We start from the raw sequence: 21,091 nt of genomic DNA on the forward strand, positions 1-21,091 counted from the left end.
CCAGTCTTGGACCTGACCTCTATTAGCAGAGAAAACAAGAGTTTCCCAGACTGATCAACAAGTGCACTGAAGATAACCACAGATAGGAGGCAGGAGCAGCCTTCACTCCTCTCTTGTTCACATCAACATCCAAAGTTTCATACACACACAAACAACATGTGTTCACCTAAACATCTCATGTGAATAGAGCTGTATGTGTGCTCTTGGTCTTTCCCAAGCCTGCACTCTCCATCTGCACTCTCTCCATGGACATTCAGCCATCTGCACACTGATAATTTTATTACACGAACAAGGATATGAAGTATTGTCAGTGTTCATTATTTGATGTTCATGATAGTTCAAAGAGGGTTTCACAACACTTATCAAATCACGAAACATGGTAGGGATTAAAAAAAAAAAAAAAAAAAAAGGTCAGTAGATGCATTTTTTTAAACGTTTTTTGAAGTGCTGTGTTGTCTGTGAGACACTGTAAAAGACACTAGAACAACAGCCAAGCATGTCCAGCTCATGTTTACATAGAAAAGCAATGGAAAAGTGATGCAGATGAATTCAAAAACATGTTGTGTATGAACAACCCTTTCAACTAAAAATAACTAGACTTTGCATTTAAGATTAGAACTTGACAGAAAGCAAAAATGCTGCGTTAAATATAATTTAATGTACTTGTATTGGTTGGTCACCATAACTGGCTTATAATAAACTATGACAACTGCAGTTCATGAGTTAAACATCTATTTGTAGCTGAATGTAATTAGTCAAACTATTTAATAAACATACAGGTTTTGGTGATGTGCACTATAGATCTGAATCGTGAACCTAATACACTACTGTAATGGAATTGTGACTCTTGCATCAAGAGCACGGAAATACAAAGATAATACAATATAGATTTTTAATAAGATCTCCAGACGATGAAGGTTAATCTAAGACAGAAGGGAACATAAGCATTCACAACAATAACCGGCAACTGAAACAAGGAGAGATCTTAAATAAGGCAGTAAATGACAGACATACAAGTGCTGAGGGTTAACTGATAACTGACTAAGGAACTAATGTATTAATGACAACAGGAACAGAACCAAATATGGGCAAACAGGAACCTAAACCAGGACAGAGGACAGAAACGAAATGAAAAACACACAACAAGAGTTCGTATCTGTGACAGTAACCTTTTTAACTTAAAATTCTTTATATACTGTAAAGTTGTCAGCAAGCTATGTGGGTATCATCATAGATCTGTGTTATTGTTTATGTTTATAATATAGAGACAGAGGGAACAGTTTACAATTACCACATTACTTTGTGTGTGTGAATGTGCTCCTGTCACATGTTGGTATTACCACAGTACTTGTGTTTTTTTTTTTTTTTTTTTTTTTCATTACCCACAGCTGCAAGTTCTTCAAGCTCAAGATATTCAAGTTCCGAAAGCAACAGAGTGTGAGAGAAGATTCCAGTACAAAGATCGAGGTGAGGTGAAGTTGCACTAAAAAAGAAAAAAAATGGCCTAAATTTAAGATTTATGTGTTTGAATTACAAAGTGTCCATCCATTTGGATTACACATTTTTACTTTAAAACTTATATTTAAAAGAAATAAAATAATAATAATAATTAAATATAAAAATAAATAAATAAATACCATGGCATAGTTTATGAACTATTTGCGTATCTATTTGATATTATTTTAAAAAATAATATTTTCATAATGCATCTATTAAAATAGTTTAAAATCAGTATTAATCTGTTCATTGTGAAAACAATTACATTCATTCAGTTAATTCATGATTGAAATATGGCTAGATACATTCAGTTTTATTTTTACTATTACAAAGAAGCTTACATGTTTTAACATTTCATTTACAGTAGCCTATTTATGACTGACAAGTGTGCATGACATTAAGTTAGAAAAACTTTAATACAAATGAATAGAAATTTTATATGCAATTAAAAAACATAAATCTTAAATCTAGGCCTAAATATTGATTTGAGTGTGTGCCTATAGTTCAGGGATCCATTTATAAATACAGAGACAAAAGCACAAATCCTTACAGGTTTTTATTAGTTCTCAGTAACCTCTCATCGGCTGAAACACAAGCGTTGTATTCTTCTCCTCCAAAATAAAGAAAGCTCAGAAAACAATAATGAATGAGAAAACAGACATCTGGCATCCAAACATTTCTACCCCTGGAGCTATTTCAGCACCATTTGTGATCTTCTTCATCATGACATTACAGATTGCCACCTTCACCTGCTGTCAAGATAAAAGACGCCGACTGCTCTTTCCACCAAACATTAAACATAAGTGGCTTAATAACATATTATTTTCTCTGTATGCATGAAAAATACACAAGAACACCTCCCGCTGTATATATCTCCACAAAACAACAGAGTTGTTACTATGGTGTCTAAAGTAAGACTGAAAAAACATAACACTTAACCTACTTTTTTACAGCATTTCTATTAATTTTTATGAAAAACAGGTCATCAGGGGCAAATCAGCAAATCATCAGCACCTGACAAAAACCCACTGCTTCTGGTTCACAGCTGCGTGAGTTTGTGCCTGTATGTGTGTGTGATGGCAGAAGGTTGAATGATGCTTTTTTTGCCAGAGGAAAAATTGCTTTGACATGTGTAAACCTCAGAAAATATGATTGAAAACGTCAAACCAGCCTCATTGCTCTCTATGTACTTCCTCTTCCTAGAATAATCATCCCTTCTCCAGCGGTTCTCCCCACCTTCATTTCTCATGACTCCTGTCTGCTTATTCCTGTGAAAGTCTCCCTCCCTGAATATCCCTCTTGGCCTCAGGAGGTGTTATGACAGTAAGGATGGAGTGTGAGAAGAGCAAGAAGGAGCATGAAGAGAGATAGTGCTGGGGGGCGAGCTGGATGGAGGGGAGATGGGAGTTAAAAAGGGGGCACTGTTTAAGAAAGGTAGCCTGGAGAGACAGACATCAACCACCATTCGGCCTTCATTCAGACCTGCCCGTCTCACCCGCCACACTAATGGTTTGGGGGGGGGGGGGGGGGTAAACATCCCACACCAGTCAAAACAGGTAGCTGCCCTGATCTTGAGTAGCACATAAACACACACTCACACACATACAGACACCTATAATTACACATACCTGACCACAGTAGACCTCTAAGAGAGAGAAGAACTGACTAGATGTACTGGAAAAGATCCACCATTTTTGAAGATGGAATCATGTTAGGGGCAAGCAATTGCCCTTTCTGCATAAAATGCAAAATGATGATGAATAAAGAATGTGGGGTTTTGCTTTTAATGTTTTTATTCAGTTTGCTTTAAATAAACAAATTTTTTATCAAAATTGCACAGTGTTATTTTTTTTAGTTTTTTTTTTTTTTTTTCTCTCTGACACATCCCTTGATTTGGAAACTCCAGGCTTTAAAAAAATCCAGAGTTTCCCACTTATAATAACGACTTTTTATGAAGTAGGAAGTAAACAACAACAAGAGTATGGAATTTATGTGAAAAAATAAAAAAATAAATGAAACATACATAACAATAAAAACAACAACAAAAACACACCAGCATTTGTTTTACATATTGCACACAAAAATGTTTTAAATACAAACCGAAAATCTAAACTGATGTAAGCCAATTCTCTAACAGACATCCTGTTAATTTAATTATTACCACCCTTCTTCTTCTCCCAGCTTCATGTTAAACATCATGTCAATCATATTGCCAGTCTCTGAATTAAAAAGTAAATTAAAAAGTAATCTGTTTAAAGGGGTCATGAACTTACAAATCAAAATTCCCTTGATCTTTTGATATGTAAGAGGTCACTGTGCTATAAAAAACATTCTGTATGTTTCAGAACTCAAAACCTTCTTGTAATATTGAAGGCAGTCTGCCAAAACGTCAGCTTGTGGAATGTGACACATTATGATGTAATAGTGTGGATAAGCACCGCCTCCGCAGAAGAAGATCAACGCCTGTTTCTACATCGCTGCCTGTTTAGCCCCGCCCACTGATTCATGCATGTAGTGTAAATGACGAGAGCGGAAAACGCAGGTCTACACAGAAACCAAACGATAAACTTTATTTTATGAACTTTACTTTTAATGAAATACCAGACTGCATCAGTAAGAACTTGGTCTTTGTTCACTTCATTTTAACCGCAGATTCGTTTACAAACAAGGTCATTTGATATGTACTGTATTTATGAGTTCTTAGCCTAAATCACAAGCAGTGTACATCTATGAAGGATGTAGTTGTCAAACATACTCAGCTGTTAGCCAATCACAGCAGTGAGTGTTTACTTCCGAGTCTACAATCTGCCACGCCTATTCAAACAGAGCATTCTGAAGAGGGGGTCAAAACAAGACAGAAAATAGCCTATTACTTCTGAATTAAGATGTTTTTTGATGTAAATCTTGATAACGTTATGTGTACCTCAGAGAACAGCAAAAAAAAAAAAAAACAAAAAAAAAACACAGAGGCAGTTAATGACCCCTTGAAAAGTTATAGGTGGACATTTTCATAAAAACACCTTATTTAATTACAACATAGTTTATAAAATAAAAATGGTGTAAACATGATAAATCCAGCTGTGGTTTTTTTGTATGTAACCACCATGTCTTATTCTTTACACATACTCACACACACACACACACACAGACCAGTCTCTGGAGAATTCAGAGATGACATTGTTGAGGTTTAACCACAGGGCAAAAAACAAACAAACAAACAAAAAAAAAACAATGTAGCTTTGCACACTGTCACTTTCATCCACTCATTCTCTTCAAACTGTGATGAACAGGTCAACAGACATCCACCTCTTCTGTCTGTCTCCCTTTTGCAAATTTTGATATCATTATTCTTGTGTCTGTGTCTCCGGGCATGGGAGACACCAGATCAGACTGGTGTGTTCTGATACAAGGCTGCGGAAACCAACATAATTAGACAAAGCCGGGACGAGCAAAAGGAGTTGACAAAATCTTGCCCCAAGAAGTTTTGTCATTATGTTCTTCCTGTCACTGACGCTCCATCAAGGGATGAAAGCTGACACACCTTCCCCCAGGCCTCAAGCTGTAACCATACTATAAGAATGATGGCATTTGCTTTCATAAAACTAAAATTGCTGCTTGATTCATGTTTCACATAAATGATGAATGGGATTAAGGTTTACATTAATAGCTGTCATTTAAAGGGCTTTATGGAACAGATTTCTGAATTTAGCTCTTATTGGAAAAATAGTCTATCTTAATTCACATTATTTTTAATATTAAAGATGGTTGCTAATTGCTGTTCACATTCTAATCTAAACATTCAGATCTTCCTTAGAGAAAGTTAACCCTATAATTAGCCGTTAGTTTCCACTAAAATACAGGGCTGTGTTTTTGCACAGGGACAAAATTTTGTTGTTATGTTTTATTTATTTTTCGTCATTTTATAACATTTATTTTTTGTAACTTTTGTATTATTCTGTAATTAGTTAATGGCGTGCATCTTATAGTTAAAATTTCGGTTCATGTTTCATTTACAAATTAATCTGATGATGTAGCTGTAGCCTAGTTTTAAGATTTTAGCATAAAGGCTTCTTACCCCATGTGGCATTTAGTCTTATTGTACCTTTATAGAGAACTGTATAAGTAAAGGTAAAATCTTTTTGTCAAAATTAATTCACAATCATAGATGTATTCCTTATAGACTATATTAGGATTAAAGGGTTAGTCCACCCAAAAATGAAAATTCTGTCATTAATTGCTCACCCTCATGTCGTTTCAAACCCATAAGACCTTATAATATATAATATAAATATAATATTTATATAATAATTATAAGTATAATTGCGGATGAACCACTGATGTCACATGGATTATTTTACCGATCTCCTTGCTACGTTACTGGACTTGGGAACATTTCAGTTGCGTTGCTGTCTACGGAGAGTCAGACAGCTCCAGATTCCATCAAAAAATATCTCTATTTGTGTTCCGAAGATGAACGAAGGTCTTTAGGGTTTGAAACGCCACAAGTGTGAGACAGAATTTTCATTTTTGGGTGAACTAACCCTTTAATGAATATCACCCGCTTTTACTAATGTCACCTCAAATAAAATAAAAGAGACCTAATATTGTAGGCTATTATTAATTTAATTTTTGACTTTTTAAAGACAATTCCTTATTTTATTAATAAGAAAGCCATTGAGACTGTGTAGCCTGTCTATATGCAGATCTTTACACTAATTTCTATCATTATTAGTCTGCCTCCCTGCTTGTGTGTTTTCTTTCATTTATAGCCTATTATTGTAGTTCTGAATGTGTTTCAACCTTTGTCTTCTTACCAACTAACTAAAAAATGAGTATTGTTGAATACCATCCTCCTAACTAACTAAATTTAGATAGTAGTGTTGACTACCATCCGCCTAACTAACTAAATTTATATAGCGCTGTTGAAATACTTTCTTTCTAGCTTCTCGGGTGTGTTTTTAATCAGGCGGAGAGGGCGCCTGAAAGAGGTCCTTTTCCCTGTTGACGTGTATGCTGGACAGCGATATGTGAAACTAAACGAAACGGAGGAAATAAAACATTGCATAACTTTCCTTTAAATCCTTTTTTTTTTTCGTGTTTTTAGTGGCGTCCTTAACCGTCACTGAAAATGGAGACGCTTTACCATCAGACCAATAAGTGAGTTTGTTCACACTGCTGATAATTTAGCTAGCTTACCAGTAAACAGAGCTATTTAATGCTCAGATATCAAATGCTGACCGTTTTCCTAAGTTCGGTATAACATGTAACAAATAAAAGGCTCTTTGAAATATATTGTATGGAAATAGAATATAAGCTGCTTTCGTTTCGTCTAGTGATATTATAGATTCCTGTTTATACTTTCTGTTTATGACTCTCATTGAGGAGGTTTCGTTGATATTATGCTTTCATTACGGCCTGTCAGCTGTTTAATTCAGGTACAGCTTGTATAACGCTATTATCTGTCTTTACAGCAGACGGGACATCCACAGGGCCCTGATGTGTCTAACATTCATTCATTCAATAATGACTGTAATAATGTAACTTACAGTGTTTTTAACCCCCTCTCTCTTCTCACCTATCCATGTCTTTAACTCTTAGACAAATCCAGGAGGTTCAGTTCTCACTGTAAGTGTGTGTGTGTGTGTGTGTGTGTGTGTGTGTAACTGTAAGTGTGTGTGTGTGTGTGTGTGTGTGTGTGTGAATAAAGATCCTCAATCCCACAGAGACGAGAGGATTCAAATAGGACACGTACTCCAAAACATAATGACAATTAGAGCTGGGCGGTGTGGTTTATGAATATGAACATCATCCAAAAGCAGTTTCATTATTTCATATTAGTAGTTTCTTCAAGAGTTTTACCATTTCTGTTTCAAGCCCTTAATTGACCTGTATTTATTAGATAAATAGCAAGCAGAATGGGAAGAGTGTCAAAATAACAAATTATTTGAAATAAATGCTGTTTTGGAAAAAAATATGCATCTGCCAGATACTTACGTTACATTCATGTATATACTATATACAAAATCTGACCAGCTTGATTGTTTTATATCATCCCAGAATGTAAACTATATGATCTCTCCAGCTCTAATCTGATAAATACGACTTTAAGGCATGAAGATATTATAAATAGTAATATCATGGTTTTCTGTAAAGCTGCATTGTTAACTTTGCATTTAAATTTACTTTACATTTAAATCCAGACATGACCAGTTGTTTGCACAAGGTGTCATGAAGGTCACACCGGACTGATTCATGGGTATTTAATGAAGAGCGAAGAACCACCAAAATGTCAGTATTTTAGCACTACATTGATGTTTTTGGTCTGTCCAATTTTTAATGTCATGAGAGAATAGTTTATTTTGACAAACTTTGAAGGACTTGTTTTTTAAGATGGACCCAGAAAAACTTTCACAGTACATTTAGAATCTTTTATGGAGTTATGTATATATATATATATATATATATATTTCTTTTTATATATATTTATACACAGTTATAAAACAAAACTATATATCTCGTGATTTTTTTTTTTTTTTTTTTTTTTGTATTTAAAAGTATTGTTTGTGAATGTTGAATTACTGAATCTAATGGGATCTATCATTAAGTAGTCTGTGAAGCTGATATGTCAGTAAACTTAAAAATGAACCAACTATTCTATTAACGAATAGTAATAATGACTGTAATTACAAGATTATCCTATTCCCAGCTTGTTTTGTTGATATTTAATCACTATATAAAATTTACATCTTTATTCGTTTGGTGAAACATTTTCACAGCACTAAGAAAGTGCAAGACATCACACCAGTTACAATAAATTTGACCCATATAACTAGTCCAGGGTGCTTGAATTCTCAAAAGAATTGTAAATCTTTTTTGTAAGTCGTAAAGTAGTTTAGAGACCATCTGAGCCGATGGTTTATCGTTGTAGGTGTCTACAGTGCGGGGGGCTTTTGGGAAAACCCTATCAGTAGAGATCAGTTAGCAGCCCTGGCCTTGGCCATTATTTACATGCGTACCAATTAACATTTTCTCTAAAATTTGTGTGTGTTTCATCAAAGACTGCCCCACGCCATCCACTACATGTTTGATCACCCACCTGTGATTTCAGTGATCATATTGCAAAATGTGTAGACCCCATTTCCCCTGGTATTTTCCAATTCGTGACTGGGATAATCCACTTGTCTAAAGAACCGCGTATTAAAAATGGCGGCAGGCAGGGTCATAGTGGTGCAACTGAGCAGTGATTGTTCTGTAGAGGTGAGCTTATGCAGAGAGCCAGGCTGGTGCACGGAAGGAGGAAGGACAGGGAGGAGTGATGGGGTGGGGGCATGGAGGACTCATGGAGTTGCTGTGGTGTGTGTGTGTGTTTGGGGTGGTGTGTGGCTCTTTGGGAGTCTGAATAAGATACCGTCCATCTCTACCCATACTGGTGACATCATCAAGAGATGGTCATAGGCGGGAAGGATGCATAACGCCTGCAATACGGTTTTCTGTCTGTGTGAGAGGCGGGACTGTGAGATTGCATTGTCCGTCAGAGGGTGGGGGTCAGGGCAGACTGCAGTGTGTGATAAATACTTTCCAACCAGTCTGCGGTTTCTCTCCCAGGGAAGCGAGGGGGGCGGGACAACTCATTGCCCAATCAGCGGATCTGCTTGTCAATGCTGTGATTCTCTCTCTGCCTGAAACTTATTGCAACTTAGGGCATGCATTTATTTATAATGAAAAGAATAAATTGTCCTCATTTAGTTCCCCTTACTTTCACCATTAAAATTACTTTTGTGGCCATCTAAACACTCAGATTAATATTTAAAAGAGTTTAATAGCGTCTTTAGCAAATCCCATTTTTTTATACTGTGTACATTGTAATGTTTGTGATGCCTAAATTCCAATTGTAGCAATGAATGGGTATTACAAAATGTAAACCATTGGTGCATCCCTGATTTGAACACCTTTTACTTTTTTTAAAACATGGCTATTTTTTTTAACAAAATTAATAGTAATTATTAATTAATTAATATTTGTACATACACAGTTATTCAAAGGTTTGTTGTGTCCGTAAGAGATATATATATTTTAAAAATAAATTAATACTTTTATTCAGCAAGTATACTTTTAACTTAATATAAAGCATGACTTATACGCCATAAATGTTTCTTGAGCTGCAAATCAGCATATTATAATGATTTCTGAAGGATCATGTGACGCACTGACATCACAGGAATAAATTCGATTTTAAAATCTATTAAATAGGAAAGAGTAGTTTTAAAATGCGTTTAATAAATCGGCAATAATAAAATTGCAGCATTGATGAGGTAAGTACTTAGATTGCTTTCCAAAACCAATGGAATAAATCTTACAGACCCCAAACGATGAGATTTTAGTTTTGAAGTATTTGTGATGTACTTTTAGGTACTTTAATTAGATGAGCTTCTTAGTTGTGTAAACTTGTGTTTATGGGATTGCTTGTTGTTTTGTGATGTGCAGTACTTGAAAATGAACTTCAAGCAAGAATTGATCAGATCTTTAACTCAGCTGGAGCGGACTGCGAGATACTAGACCAGTAAAGAGCCCCAAAAACCGCCGCAGAATGCCAAACTGTGATGCATCAGTAGAGAAACTATCCACTCGTGCCGTATTGAATCGTGCAAAGGTCCAGTCCTTGTCTTGATCCGAGGTTGTTTTTTTAGGAGGATAGGCACTAGAGCAAAAATATCCTTCTGTCAGAGATTAAATTGGTATCCGATTTGATCTGTAATCATTAACCAGGAGTATGTGGAAGCTGGACTATGTATTGGTGGATCAGATGTCTACCCATATGTTGTAGTTCAAATAATGATCAGGGGATTCATGAGTCTTTCGCAATTCGTCTCACTAGCCATGACATAACCCCATAAGAACTTGATTTGCTCTCTCCTTGTAGTAAATACATAATGTAAGTTATTTTGAATGAGGACCAAGCCTCCTGCTGCCAATGAAGAATGATTTGAGGGTGTAATGAAGGTGAGGAGTGTTTGTGTTGTATGCGCCCCGTGGCAGTGGGATCCAGTGAAACATTCCGTCTGCAGGTCACGTCATCACCACCATTCCTGCCGTTGTGGCAACAGCCTGGCTTTAAAGCAACTGCCAACAAACACACTACTGAGGCCAGGCACACCTGTACACTGCACTCATCAAAATACAAACTGAATTTCGTATAAAGAACAGACTCTTCTTGAAGAGTGTCTTTATGACAGTGTGTGTGGATGATCTCAAACACGCCCCTATACCGAAAACAACAGAAGCTTGTCACAGAAGTTTCAAACAGTGTGAATTCTATTCTAACAGAGGAAGCTTTGGACACTTTTGTTGATTTAATTGATTTAGTTATATGTTTCCAAATACCGTACATGGTTTTTATGGTATTTAGTCAAAACAGCTCAACAATAAGGATTTTGTCTGCTGCACCCAGTCAACCCATTAGTTCAAATTTGTACTTGTCCTGTAAATATTTTCATTGACCCTACAACTAAATTTTACGTTTTTGCAAAAAGATTTAATATAATCAAAACAAATAAATAGCATTTTAGTCAATCATGATCATTTTGAATTTAATTATATAAATAAGTTTAATTTTTAAATAATAGCATTTATATATAATAAATGAAACTATTTTGAATAAAAAATAATTTAGATTTTTAGTAATGTTATCATTATTAGAATTATTATTAGTGCTGGGCAATGATTAATTCCATCCAAAATAAGTTTTTGTTTATATAAACGGGTGTGTAAATATATATATTATATTATTATAGATATATATATTATATATTACATATATTAATATATATATATATATATATATATATATATAGATAATATAATATATACACACCACACATACACACACACACATATTATATCTATATATATATATATATATATCTACTCTATATAATACACACATATATGATCATACACACACACACACCTATATATATATATATATAATATATATATATATATATATATACACACATATATATATACACATACATATTCACATATATATTATATATCCCACACACCACTCCCCTCCAAAAAAAGTATTGGAACTGAGGCCAAAAGATCAAAAGATGGACTATTGTCCTGTTTACACCTGGTCACTTTGTGCATTTTTTTTCTGATCGGATAGCTATCCGACTGCGAGAAGACCAGGTGTAAATGCCCTCCGAAACACATTTGAGACAGATATAAATCCTATCGTTCAAACCACTTCAGGAGGTGGTCCAGACCACATTCGAGACAAAACTGGACAAGTGTAAATGCATCTGGTTGTTGAAACCACATATGTAAATTTTGCTCATCTTCTGGTGTAGACTCTGGGCGTACTTTAGTTCATGAAGTCTTCTGTGAATAGTAGCTTGTGAAACCTTCACTCCTGCCCTCTGGAAGTTGTTGCTGATGTCACTAACAGTTGTTCTAGGGTCTTTCTTTACAGCTGTCACAATGTTTCTGTCGTCAACTGCTGACATTTCCTTGGTCTACCTGTTCAAGGTCTGTTACTTGGTACACCAATGGTTTCTTTCTTCCTCATTACATTCCAAATGGTTGGTACTGGCTATGGCCAATGTTTGTGCAATGGCTCAGATAGATTTTTTTTATCTTCTCTCAGCTTCACAATTGCTTGTTATTCACCCATAGAACCTCTCTGGTTTTCATGTTGGTTACACGTCTAACTATAAATGCAGTCTACACGGGCAAAACCCAAATCTAAAACTTAGTGCAGACATTCAGTGCTATTTATTGTGTTTGAATAAAACTCAATGTAATAGGACTCACCAGGGCAACAAAACCACACCTGTCAGTCACATGCTCACATGAGCAATGGGTGGGTTCAAACAAAAGGAGCTATCTTCTAAGTTGTGTATCAGATCCAGATGTAAAAAAACCTGGAAATAAAAGCTGAAATGTTGATCTCATCTCATATGATATTCATCTTTTGATGTCAAACCCGAATGTTTTCAGTCTACTGCAGAAATAAAGGAAGTGACCTCACTGTTCCAATACTTCTGGAGGGGAGTGTATACAAGACACACACACCTTATGTAAACAACTTTTATTTTGGATGCGATTAATCGCTGCCCAACACTAGTTATTGTATAATAATTGCAACGTACTTAAAAATAATTTTCAAAAATAAATGTGATATGATGTGGATTATATGTGATCATTATTAAAATATTATATATGATAATTGTAACAATTTTAATAAACATTTTATTGTTAATGTTATTTTTAGCAATGTGATATTAAAATCATTTTTCAAAAATATACATGATTGTAATTTTCCATTAATAAATGAATGTGAATATAAAAATGAAAACACAATATAAAATAAAATAGTTTTTTAATTTGCAATAATATCAGGCCACGGTTCTAATAACTGACCTGAAATGATTTTGCATTAGCCCTGAGCCTTTGTATTGCTTAGCCTTGAGTGGAGTCAATAAAATGTGAAAAGTTTTATTCCAACTGCATTTTTGGCTGTTGTTGAGTGCAAAACTTCTTTCAATATAAACAAGCAGGTATCTACACTGTTTGCAATCACCAAACAAGGCCTGCGGGCTGCTGTGTGGTCTGAAAGACACTCACTGTGTTTTTCTTTTTATAGGCGTGTTGATCAGTTGAAGTATGATGTGCAGCATCTCCAGACAGCCCTGAGGAACTTCCAGCACAGACGTTACGCTCGCGAGGCTCAGGAGAGGGAAAGAGAGGAGCTCTTGAGCCGAAGCTTCACAACAAACGTCAGTAGACCACACCCACGTTCTTCTGTGTATTTTTGCCAAGACTCGTTCGTCCATCAATCATCAGTCTATAAACGTACATCACACTACAAAGAACGCATTTTGATTTTGACAGTGCTGTGTGCTTTTAATGTGTAGGATTGCAGACACCTCCATCCCTATTGATGGAACCCCTGCAGTTTAATAGCAGTCTACAAAAACGCCCACAGAGGAATGGAACGACCTGCTGGGCTCCGGCTCCAGCATCCTTAACGGCCTGAGAGACCAGAGGAGCACGCTTAAGGTGTGTGTGAGACGCACACGCTCTAGACCAGGAAGGGGAATTTTTTCCAATCTCAAATCATTGCCATTCTGAACATCACAAATATTCCTAAACTTACAAATAGATAAAGACCTAATGTTGATAAAGTGCTGATGGCTGATATTACACAGTTTAATGATAGCCAAAAAAATGTAGCCAGGAATAATTAACACAATAATTAATTGAATCTGGTTTATTTTAACAGTAGGTGTCGGAGTGTCGAGTCAGCGTTATTTTAGTATTGTTTATATACTATTATAGTAGTTATTAATATTTAGATTTTTTAGTTTTCTTGCTTTTGTCATTTATTTATTTATACATTTTTCATTCGTTTTTGTTATTTAGCTTCTTTTATTTCTGTTTTAGTTTTAGTGATCTTAGTATTTCAACTTATTTTATTTCATTTGATTGCCAAGGCAACATTTCAAATTTTTTCATCAAATATTTATGTTTTATTTCCGCTGTGTTCAGTTAAGGGAAACATGTCAATTTAGCAAACAGAGACACCACTTGGTTTGAGGTCATGTATGCACATATAGACACTGACCGTGTGTTTCCAGGGAGGAGCGTGTGCTCTTCCTGAAGCTCCTCTGATTATCACAGAGCGTGAGAGACTGTCTCTGCCTGTGCTTTTGGGGAAATGGGGATGATGTGTACCTCAGATATATGTACTGAGTGAATGAAAGTTTTATCTGTTGCTCACTGTATTCAAAGAGAAAAAAAGGCTATTCGAAAACTGCTGTTTTTTTTTTTTTTTAATCAGAGATTTGTTAACGTTCACACTTTTTATTTTTATTTTTTTTAGGGTACCCATAAAAAGATGTTGGATGTCGCAAACATGTTGGGTTTGTCGAACACAGTCATGCGTTTCATTGAGAAGCGAGCATCGCAGGACAAGTTCATCATGATGGCTGGAATGCTGGCTACTTGCGTTGTCATGTTCCTGGTGGTGAAATACCTTAGCTGAACTCTCCCTCCCAGCTTTAGCCGACCCTGCTGCTCGATGTCATCAGTGGATCATTCCGGTTTTCATGCCACATGCATCACATCTATGAAAAATGCACAGGTGTGCTGAAAGAAAATCACAGAACTGCCTCTTTGCAGAATGACTGGCACTCTCAACATTACAAATCTTTTGTGTCTTTAGTCTTTCTTCTTTAAAGGTGTATCCTTTCATAACTATCATCTCTGCTAATTCTGAAATAAGCAGCAAATTTGTCTTACTGCTCATTATTTTAGAGTCTAGACTGACTAGAAGTCCTAGACTGACCTAAAACCTTTATTCTCGCTGGTATTATAGAAGTATTAGAGCAAATAATAATAAAAGACGTTTATATTTAAAATGCATAATGGTTAGAGAATTGGTCTGTTATCTGGCTCTTTTTTGCCACCTTCTGGACAACAAACCAAAAATATTTGGTTACTCAGTGCTTAGTTTGTACTGTATTGTTCATAATGCTTCTAACCTGTAAATACAAATTTCTGTGCAATAAACTCTCACTGTAGCATCCAGCTGCCCTGAAATGTAAAACTCTACACTTGTTTCATACTGTTAAAGTGTTAGTGTGTACGCCTGGATCTACGCAGGAGCCACAGCCTCCAGCAAACAGGAAATGAGATGTCTTATTGGACATCTGCTGCATGGATCTTGCCGCTGTATGCGCACATTCACACATGCTCAAGACCCCAGCAGCATAATCCTCAACAATATCCTCCTGCAACAGTCATGCATCATTTCTGTCTTTGCCACTGTCATGGAATTCAAGTGTTGACCAAGAGGATAAAATACTACTGTTGAAAAACAATGTGAAAGTTAACAAAAAGACTCTCTTTTTCACTGTAGCCAATGTCACATAGGCTCTGTGAGTAGATGAAACAAATTTATGCAGCTATTAATACTTCTATTGACCAAACACTGATTTTAGGGTCTTAAAAACTCACCTCTGTAATCTGTACGCAGAGGCAATTGAAACTCTTGATAGTTAACATAGAATATTTTAAACATTTTGCAATAAATTATCCTTAAGAGCTAAGGAAAGTGATTCCCATCCAACAGTGCCATCTAGTGTTAACGGTCAAGACTGCTGTGAAATTTGGGTGAAGTACTTCGGGGTGAAAGATAAGCCTACCTTGCCAAAGCCTAAATATGACACTTACACAAATACACCTACAATAAAGATAACTGTTACAAGTTCAAGTTACTTTATATGGTTTAAAAGAATAGATTTAGTTACAAAACAAGTATGGATGGCCTTGTTCCACAGTGAAGTAAATCCTAAAAGGTGCTCTTTGTGTGGTTTTCGATTAATTGCATGTTTATTAAATAGTTCAAGTAAATCTGGTTCAACATTTGAAATGCTTTTGATTGTTAAAAAGTTTAAAATCAGTACCTGCACACACCGACTCGGTCAACAAAACCTTCCTTGGTGTGTCAGGGTCAGGATTCGCATAGGCTGCTTTTATTGTCATTTGACTGGCAAAACACACTATTTTTGTATGTTACTTTATCAGGTTCTTACTACGTCTACCAGAGCTTATTTTATTTGTCTAATGAAATCAAATTCAGGCACAGATGTCTCACAGATGGCATGTCCTTTTCTGATGGCTTGCAGCTGGGTTTGCACTTCCTGGGGTTCACCACTTCCTAAGCAGTGAGGGACAGGTCATGGTGGTTTGCAAAATAAATAGACTGTCATTAAAGACTGAAATTTATTTAGTCTGTATTTCTATATCTACCTGGTTTTATTGCAAATATCTTGTAGTGCTGATGTTCAAATTATGGGTTTCTTGTTATGTTAGTACAAGTTAACCTGAAATCTTAATAGAAAATTATGCAGCTGTACTATGCAACCATAAAGGGTGGTTTGCTGCAGGAACATTTTCATTCTATGAAACAAAGTTATACTACCACCACAGTCATTGCTGCCATCTATATATATATATATACACACAAATTAATCACTCCTGTACACCAGAATTATAAGTCAAAGTTTTTATTTGCTGATGCATCAAGGAGGATTTAAAAAAAAAAACAAAGCTTATGTCATTGCTGCCATCTACAGTACAATTCATGTCAACAAAAGTTTTGCCACATTCTGCCGTCCCTCCACTCTCCAAAGACACCCCTGACCTTAGTAACAACCACGCATCATGTTTACACATGCTTTTCCACCCACCCATTCATCATTTCATTATTTTTATTAGCATTTTTAAACAGGTGTTACAAACCTTTATTTTACATAGTTTCACTACGTTAACTTTATTTACATTTAACTAATTGTACAGAAAGAAAACATTTTCCAAAAAGACAAAAAAAAAAAAAAAAAAAAAAAAGGAAAATAATTTAAAATCAAATAGAAAATACAATTATTGCAGAATACTACAATCATACAGTTGTTACAAGATGCAAAAACAGCATCTCAAAATGTACATTTGTCAGTGCAAGATTTCACAATTTCAATAACAGGGGTTAGGAACCTTCAAATCCCAAAGCGTAACCTGTTATGCAGTTTCAACAGCCTGTGACGTCATAAAACATTGACATCAACATGTATGATGTCCTTTTCCATTCACTTTTTTTTCTGACAATTTATATTGATTTACAACTAACCAGCAAAAATAGCTTAACACAATTGATTGCTGAGTATGGCTTTTATTTGAATAATCTTGTTCATGTTTTGTGACAACCTTTGATCAGAGTATGGTACAACTGTTTCTGAATAATTGGTATGAGCTGAAAATGATCAAATATAAACAATATTTCAGCAAACCAATCATCAGTTTATCACACCCTGCTTTTGTATAGCAGGCTGAAGTGTATCTTTTGTGCATATTCATACGAGTTAATAAATTCTGCAACTTTCATGAATGCTTAGTACACAGAAAAACAAGTCTCCAAAAAGACCCCCTAGACCACCCATATCAACTGTAGCAAACCACACTAAAAGCCTACAACAAAGATCTTGATTATGGCTTCAGCCAGTGAGCTTGACGTCTATATAGATATATATATATATATTATAATATATATATATATATATATATATATATATATATATATATATATATATATATATATATATATATATATATCTATATATATAAACACATTAGACAAATGAACAAAAATAGATGACATACCACAGAAAATTAAACAATATGCCAGTGGTTTCCTAGTTGTAAAATCCATGTCTTGGACTATAAACCAACTCTTGCGACTCATACTCCTTGTGTGAATATATATATATATATATAATGTTACATACGTCAACCTGCCAACCTAGCTTCTGGTTCAGGCCATTACAACCCCAAACACAATCCAACAACATATCATTCCATCCTCAATTTAAATGTACTCCTAAACAGCCCTGTTGAGGTCACCCTAAGGTAGCAGAGCAGGTAGAGGACAGTGTGTCGCCAGATCGTGTCAACCGTTAGCTAAAACTTTTTAGCTATTCACACTGCTGGGCCAGGCACCCCCTTTGAGAGAAGATGGATTTTCAGGAGCCATGGTTTGGAGGGTGCTGAAGGTCTTGCCCTGAGAAGATAGGGTGAAGTAGTGGGTGTAACTGTAGGGCAGCTGCTGCCGCAGCAGTGGCTGGCCGAGGGGCGAAGAGAGTTGGGTAGAGGGCAGCATGTGGGATGTGATGTAGAGCGAGAGGGGTGTGATGGAGCGCCGAGGCTGGTATAATATGTATAGGTTGGCCTGAAAGGAAGGCAGTGTGGTGGGCTGGAATCAAGCCAGTGTGTCCTAAAGAGTGACCCAGTGAATGACTCAAAGAATGGCCCAATGGTGACAAGGAGATAGGGGTTAGATGATGTTGAGGTATGTGGTGCACCTGGGCTAGCTGGGCATGGGCAGGGTGGGGATGATGTGGGGTATGGGGATGGATGCCCATAGCAGCAGCGTGGTGCTGGAGGATGGCATGCTGGACTGAGGTAAAAGAGGTAGCAGAAGCTGCAGAAACTGCGGGTTGCTGAATGTGGATAGGCTGCAGTGTAGCTTGTGGAGGCGGTGGCGCAGGGGCAAGGTTGGCCGCTGCTGCCAAGTTAGCTGCTGCTGCAGCAGCTGCAGCTGAGGGGAAGGTCTTCACTTGCTTGGCTAACAGTTGCTGTTGAATGTGCTGTTGAGCTGCTTGTTGCAACTTGCTGTATTTCTCCATTTCCTCTGGGGTAAAGGTGATTGGTTGACTTTCTAAAGGTGCAAGACCATCTTCTTCAGGTTCAATGCCCATTTCCCCATCCTCCATGGTGGGAGGGTAACCAGGGTAGGCGTGCATAGTAGGCTGCTGACCCATTTCGGGCCCCATTAAATGTCCATCCAACATGGGATTGTTGGGGTCTTGTCTGGGTTCACCTTGGTATTGAGACATCATCATTGCTGGATCCTGCTCATATTGTGGTTGAGACTCATGAAGGGCTGGAGGGTCCAAGGATGGATGTCTGGTCTCCTCAGACACCGCAGCATTTGATACAGCCTCCTCTAATTGCTGCTTTTGTTGTTGCTGTTGTTGAACTGGTGGCTGAGGTGGAGGAGGAGGTGGGGGAAACTCACGAATGGGTTCTACCAGGATAACTTCATTACTATCTGAATTTTTCCCTTGCTCTGACTTTTCGCTCTCGAATGAACGTGTAAGAGGAAATAACGGTGGCTTCTTTCCTGCTTGGAGCTTGCCAAAAAGGGGCAACATACTTTTGTTTCCAAGGGCAGGGGGGAGCTTGGGCCCGAAGTATCCCTGTGGAGGGTCCTTGATCTTGAGGCCTGTCTTGGTGCCAGTACCAGATTCATCCCCTCCTTTTTTAGATTGGATTTTCTCCAAGAGTTGTCGAGCTGTGAAAGAATTTCGATGTTCTGCTGCCCCTCCTCCCTCCTTTGAGGAAGCTCCACCACCTCTTGTTCCTTGTGCCGATGAAGAGTTGCTATTTCGGGTTTGTGTGCGGGAAGAGGACCTTGGAGACTGGGAGCGGTAGATTCGTGACCGGTTGAAATCCCGCCGCCGCGTCGAGCTGTCAGATCGCCGGCTGTGACCATGCCGATGTGGAGAGCCCTTGGTGGAGCTAGATGAACGACTAGCAGAACTACGACTGCGACTGTAGCTGCTGCGTCTGTAAGAACGAGCGCTGCTACTCCTACTACTACGACTGGAGCTGCGACTACTGCTCCGTTGGTGTCTCCGCCGATGATGCTTCCTGCGGCTGTGTGAGCGTGAACGTGAACGGGAGTCCTCCTCTGAAGAAGATGGGGTGTAACGTCGCCTGTGAGATCGCCCGCTATCACGCCTTTCATAGTCCGAGTCAGAGGAAGGTCTTCTTGATCTGCGGCGACGTCCTTCATCACTGTAGTCACTGTAACTGTCTGAATAGCTATGGCTACGGCGACTGTAAGCACTGCTCCCTGCTGAGGAACGCTCAGAGCTACTCGAGTAGGATCGACTGCGTGACTTTTGATCTCTGTGGCGTCTATGGTTGTGGTCTCCTCGAAGAGACGACCTACTATGTGAACGTCCTGATCGTCCAGAATCGTCACTGCGGTGTCTTCGCTGTTCACGTGGTGGCGTGGAGCGACGGTGAGCTGGTCGAGAACGTTGAGAGGATGATCCACCATCCTCCTCGCTGTCACTACTTGGAGGTCGACCTCCACTTATGCTCTTTTGGGCTGAAGCAGAGCAGGAGGCAGCAGGTGTGTTGGTGTCAGGTTTAAGACGTTTAGTACCATTGTGTTCCTCTGTAGAGCTAGGCTTTCCTGCACTGCTTTCCTCAACTCTAGAGCACTGAGACATTTTGTGGGAACGTTTTCTCTTTCCCCCTTCGTGGGATGTGCTTACTCCTGATGACTGAGCAGTGGCTACTCCATCTTTGTCATCCTTGTCTTTCTCTAACTCCTTACTGTCACCTCCCTCTGCTTCAATTCCATCATTGCTCTGTGGTTTATTTTTGCTTTTCTTTCTTTTGTGTTTCTTCTTCTTTTTAGTTTTCTCTCCTGGAATCTCATTTTCTAACTCCCCCTCCACTGCTGCTTTTTCTTTACGTTTGGAATGCTTGCTTGACTTCTTGTGTTTCTTCTTCTTCTTTTTCTTAGACCCTGCAGACACATCTTCATTACTTTGTAATTTCTGCTTGTTGTTCTCACTCTCAGCACCCTCCTCGTTCAAGGATGATTGTTCTTTTTGAACTGTACTGGACCCAGCAATTGTTGTAGCAGTGCAGACCTCTCCACTAGTGGCAGGAGTACTGTCTGTGTTTCCAGGCTTTGACCCCTCTCGTCCTTCAGTGCTAACTGGCTTGGCAGGTTTGCTGTTTTTGCTTGCCCAGTTTCCTTTGTTTCTTGACAGTTTGAAGTCAAAGTAAAGAGGATTACAGCTGTAGGAGAGGGATGGCTGAGCCTTAGTAAACTCCAACAATTCAGAAGGCCACTGCAAGGTGGTGCTTTCATCCTTACTTAGCACAGGAAAGAAAGGCCCAGTTGGCATGCGGGGACCTGTGTCTGTAGGTTCGGACATTACTTGTTGGT

At 37.6% G+C, this 21,091-nt stretch overlaps 1 protein-coding gene and 1 long non-coding RNA gene across 2 annotated transcripts in view; one reads left to right on the plus strand and one right to left on the minus strand.

Moving 5' to 3' along the window:
- Window positions 1-13,498: 13,498 nt before the first annotated feature.
- LOC122136602 lies at window positions 13,499-14,684 on the plus strand. Its single transcript, XR_006154263.1, has 2 exons — window positions 13,499-13,563; window positions 14,387-14,684. It is a non-coding gene; the product is annotated as an uncharacterized LOC122136602 (long non-coding RNA).
- A 3,234-nt stretch (window positions 14,685-17,918) lies between these two features.
- The window catches only part of LOC109068996 (G patch domain-containing protein 8-like), a 32,508-nt gene continuing 29,335 nt past the window's right edge, over window positions 17,919-21,091 (minus strand). Inside the window, 1 exon segment of the mRNA XM_042720953.1 lies at window positions 17,919-21,091. Coding sequence (XP_042576887.1) covers window positions 18,081-21,091 — 3,011 coding nt within the window. The 3' untranslated portion in view covers window positions 17,919-18,080.

The sequence above is a fragment of the Cyprinus carpio genome, chromosome B3, assembly GCF_018340385.1.
Source record: "Cyprinus carpio isolate SPL01 chromosome B3, ASM1834038v1, whole genome shotgun sequence".
NCBI classification, from domain to species: domain Eukaryota; kingdom Metazoa; phylum Chordata; class Actinopteri; order Cypriniformes; family Cyprinidae; genus Cyprinus; species Cyprinus carpio.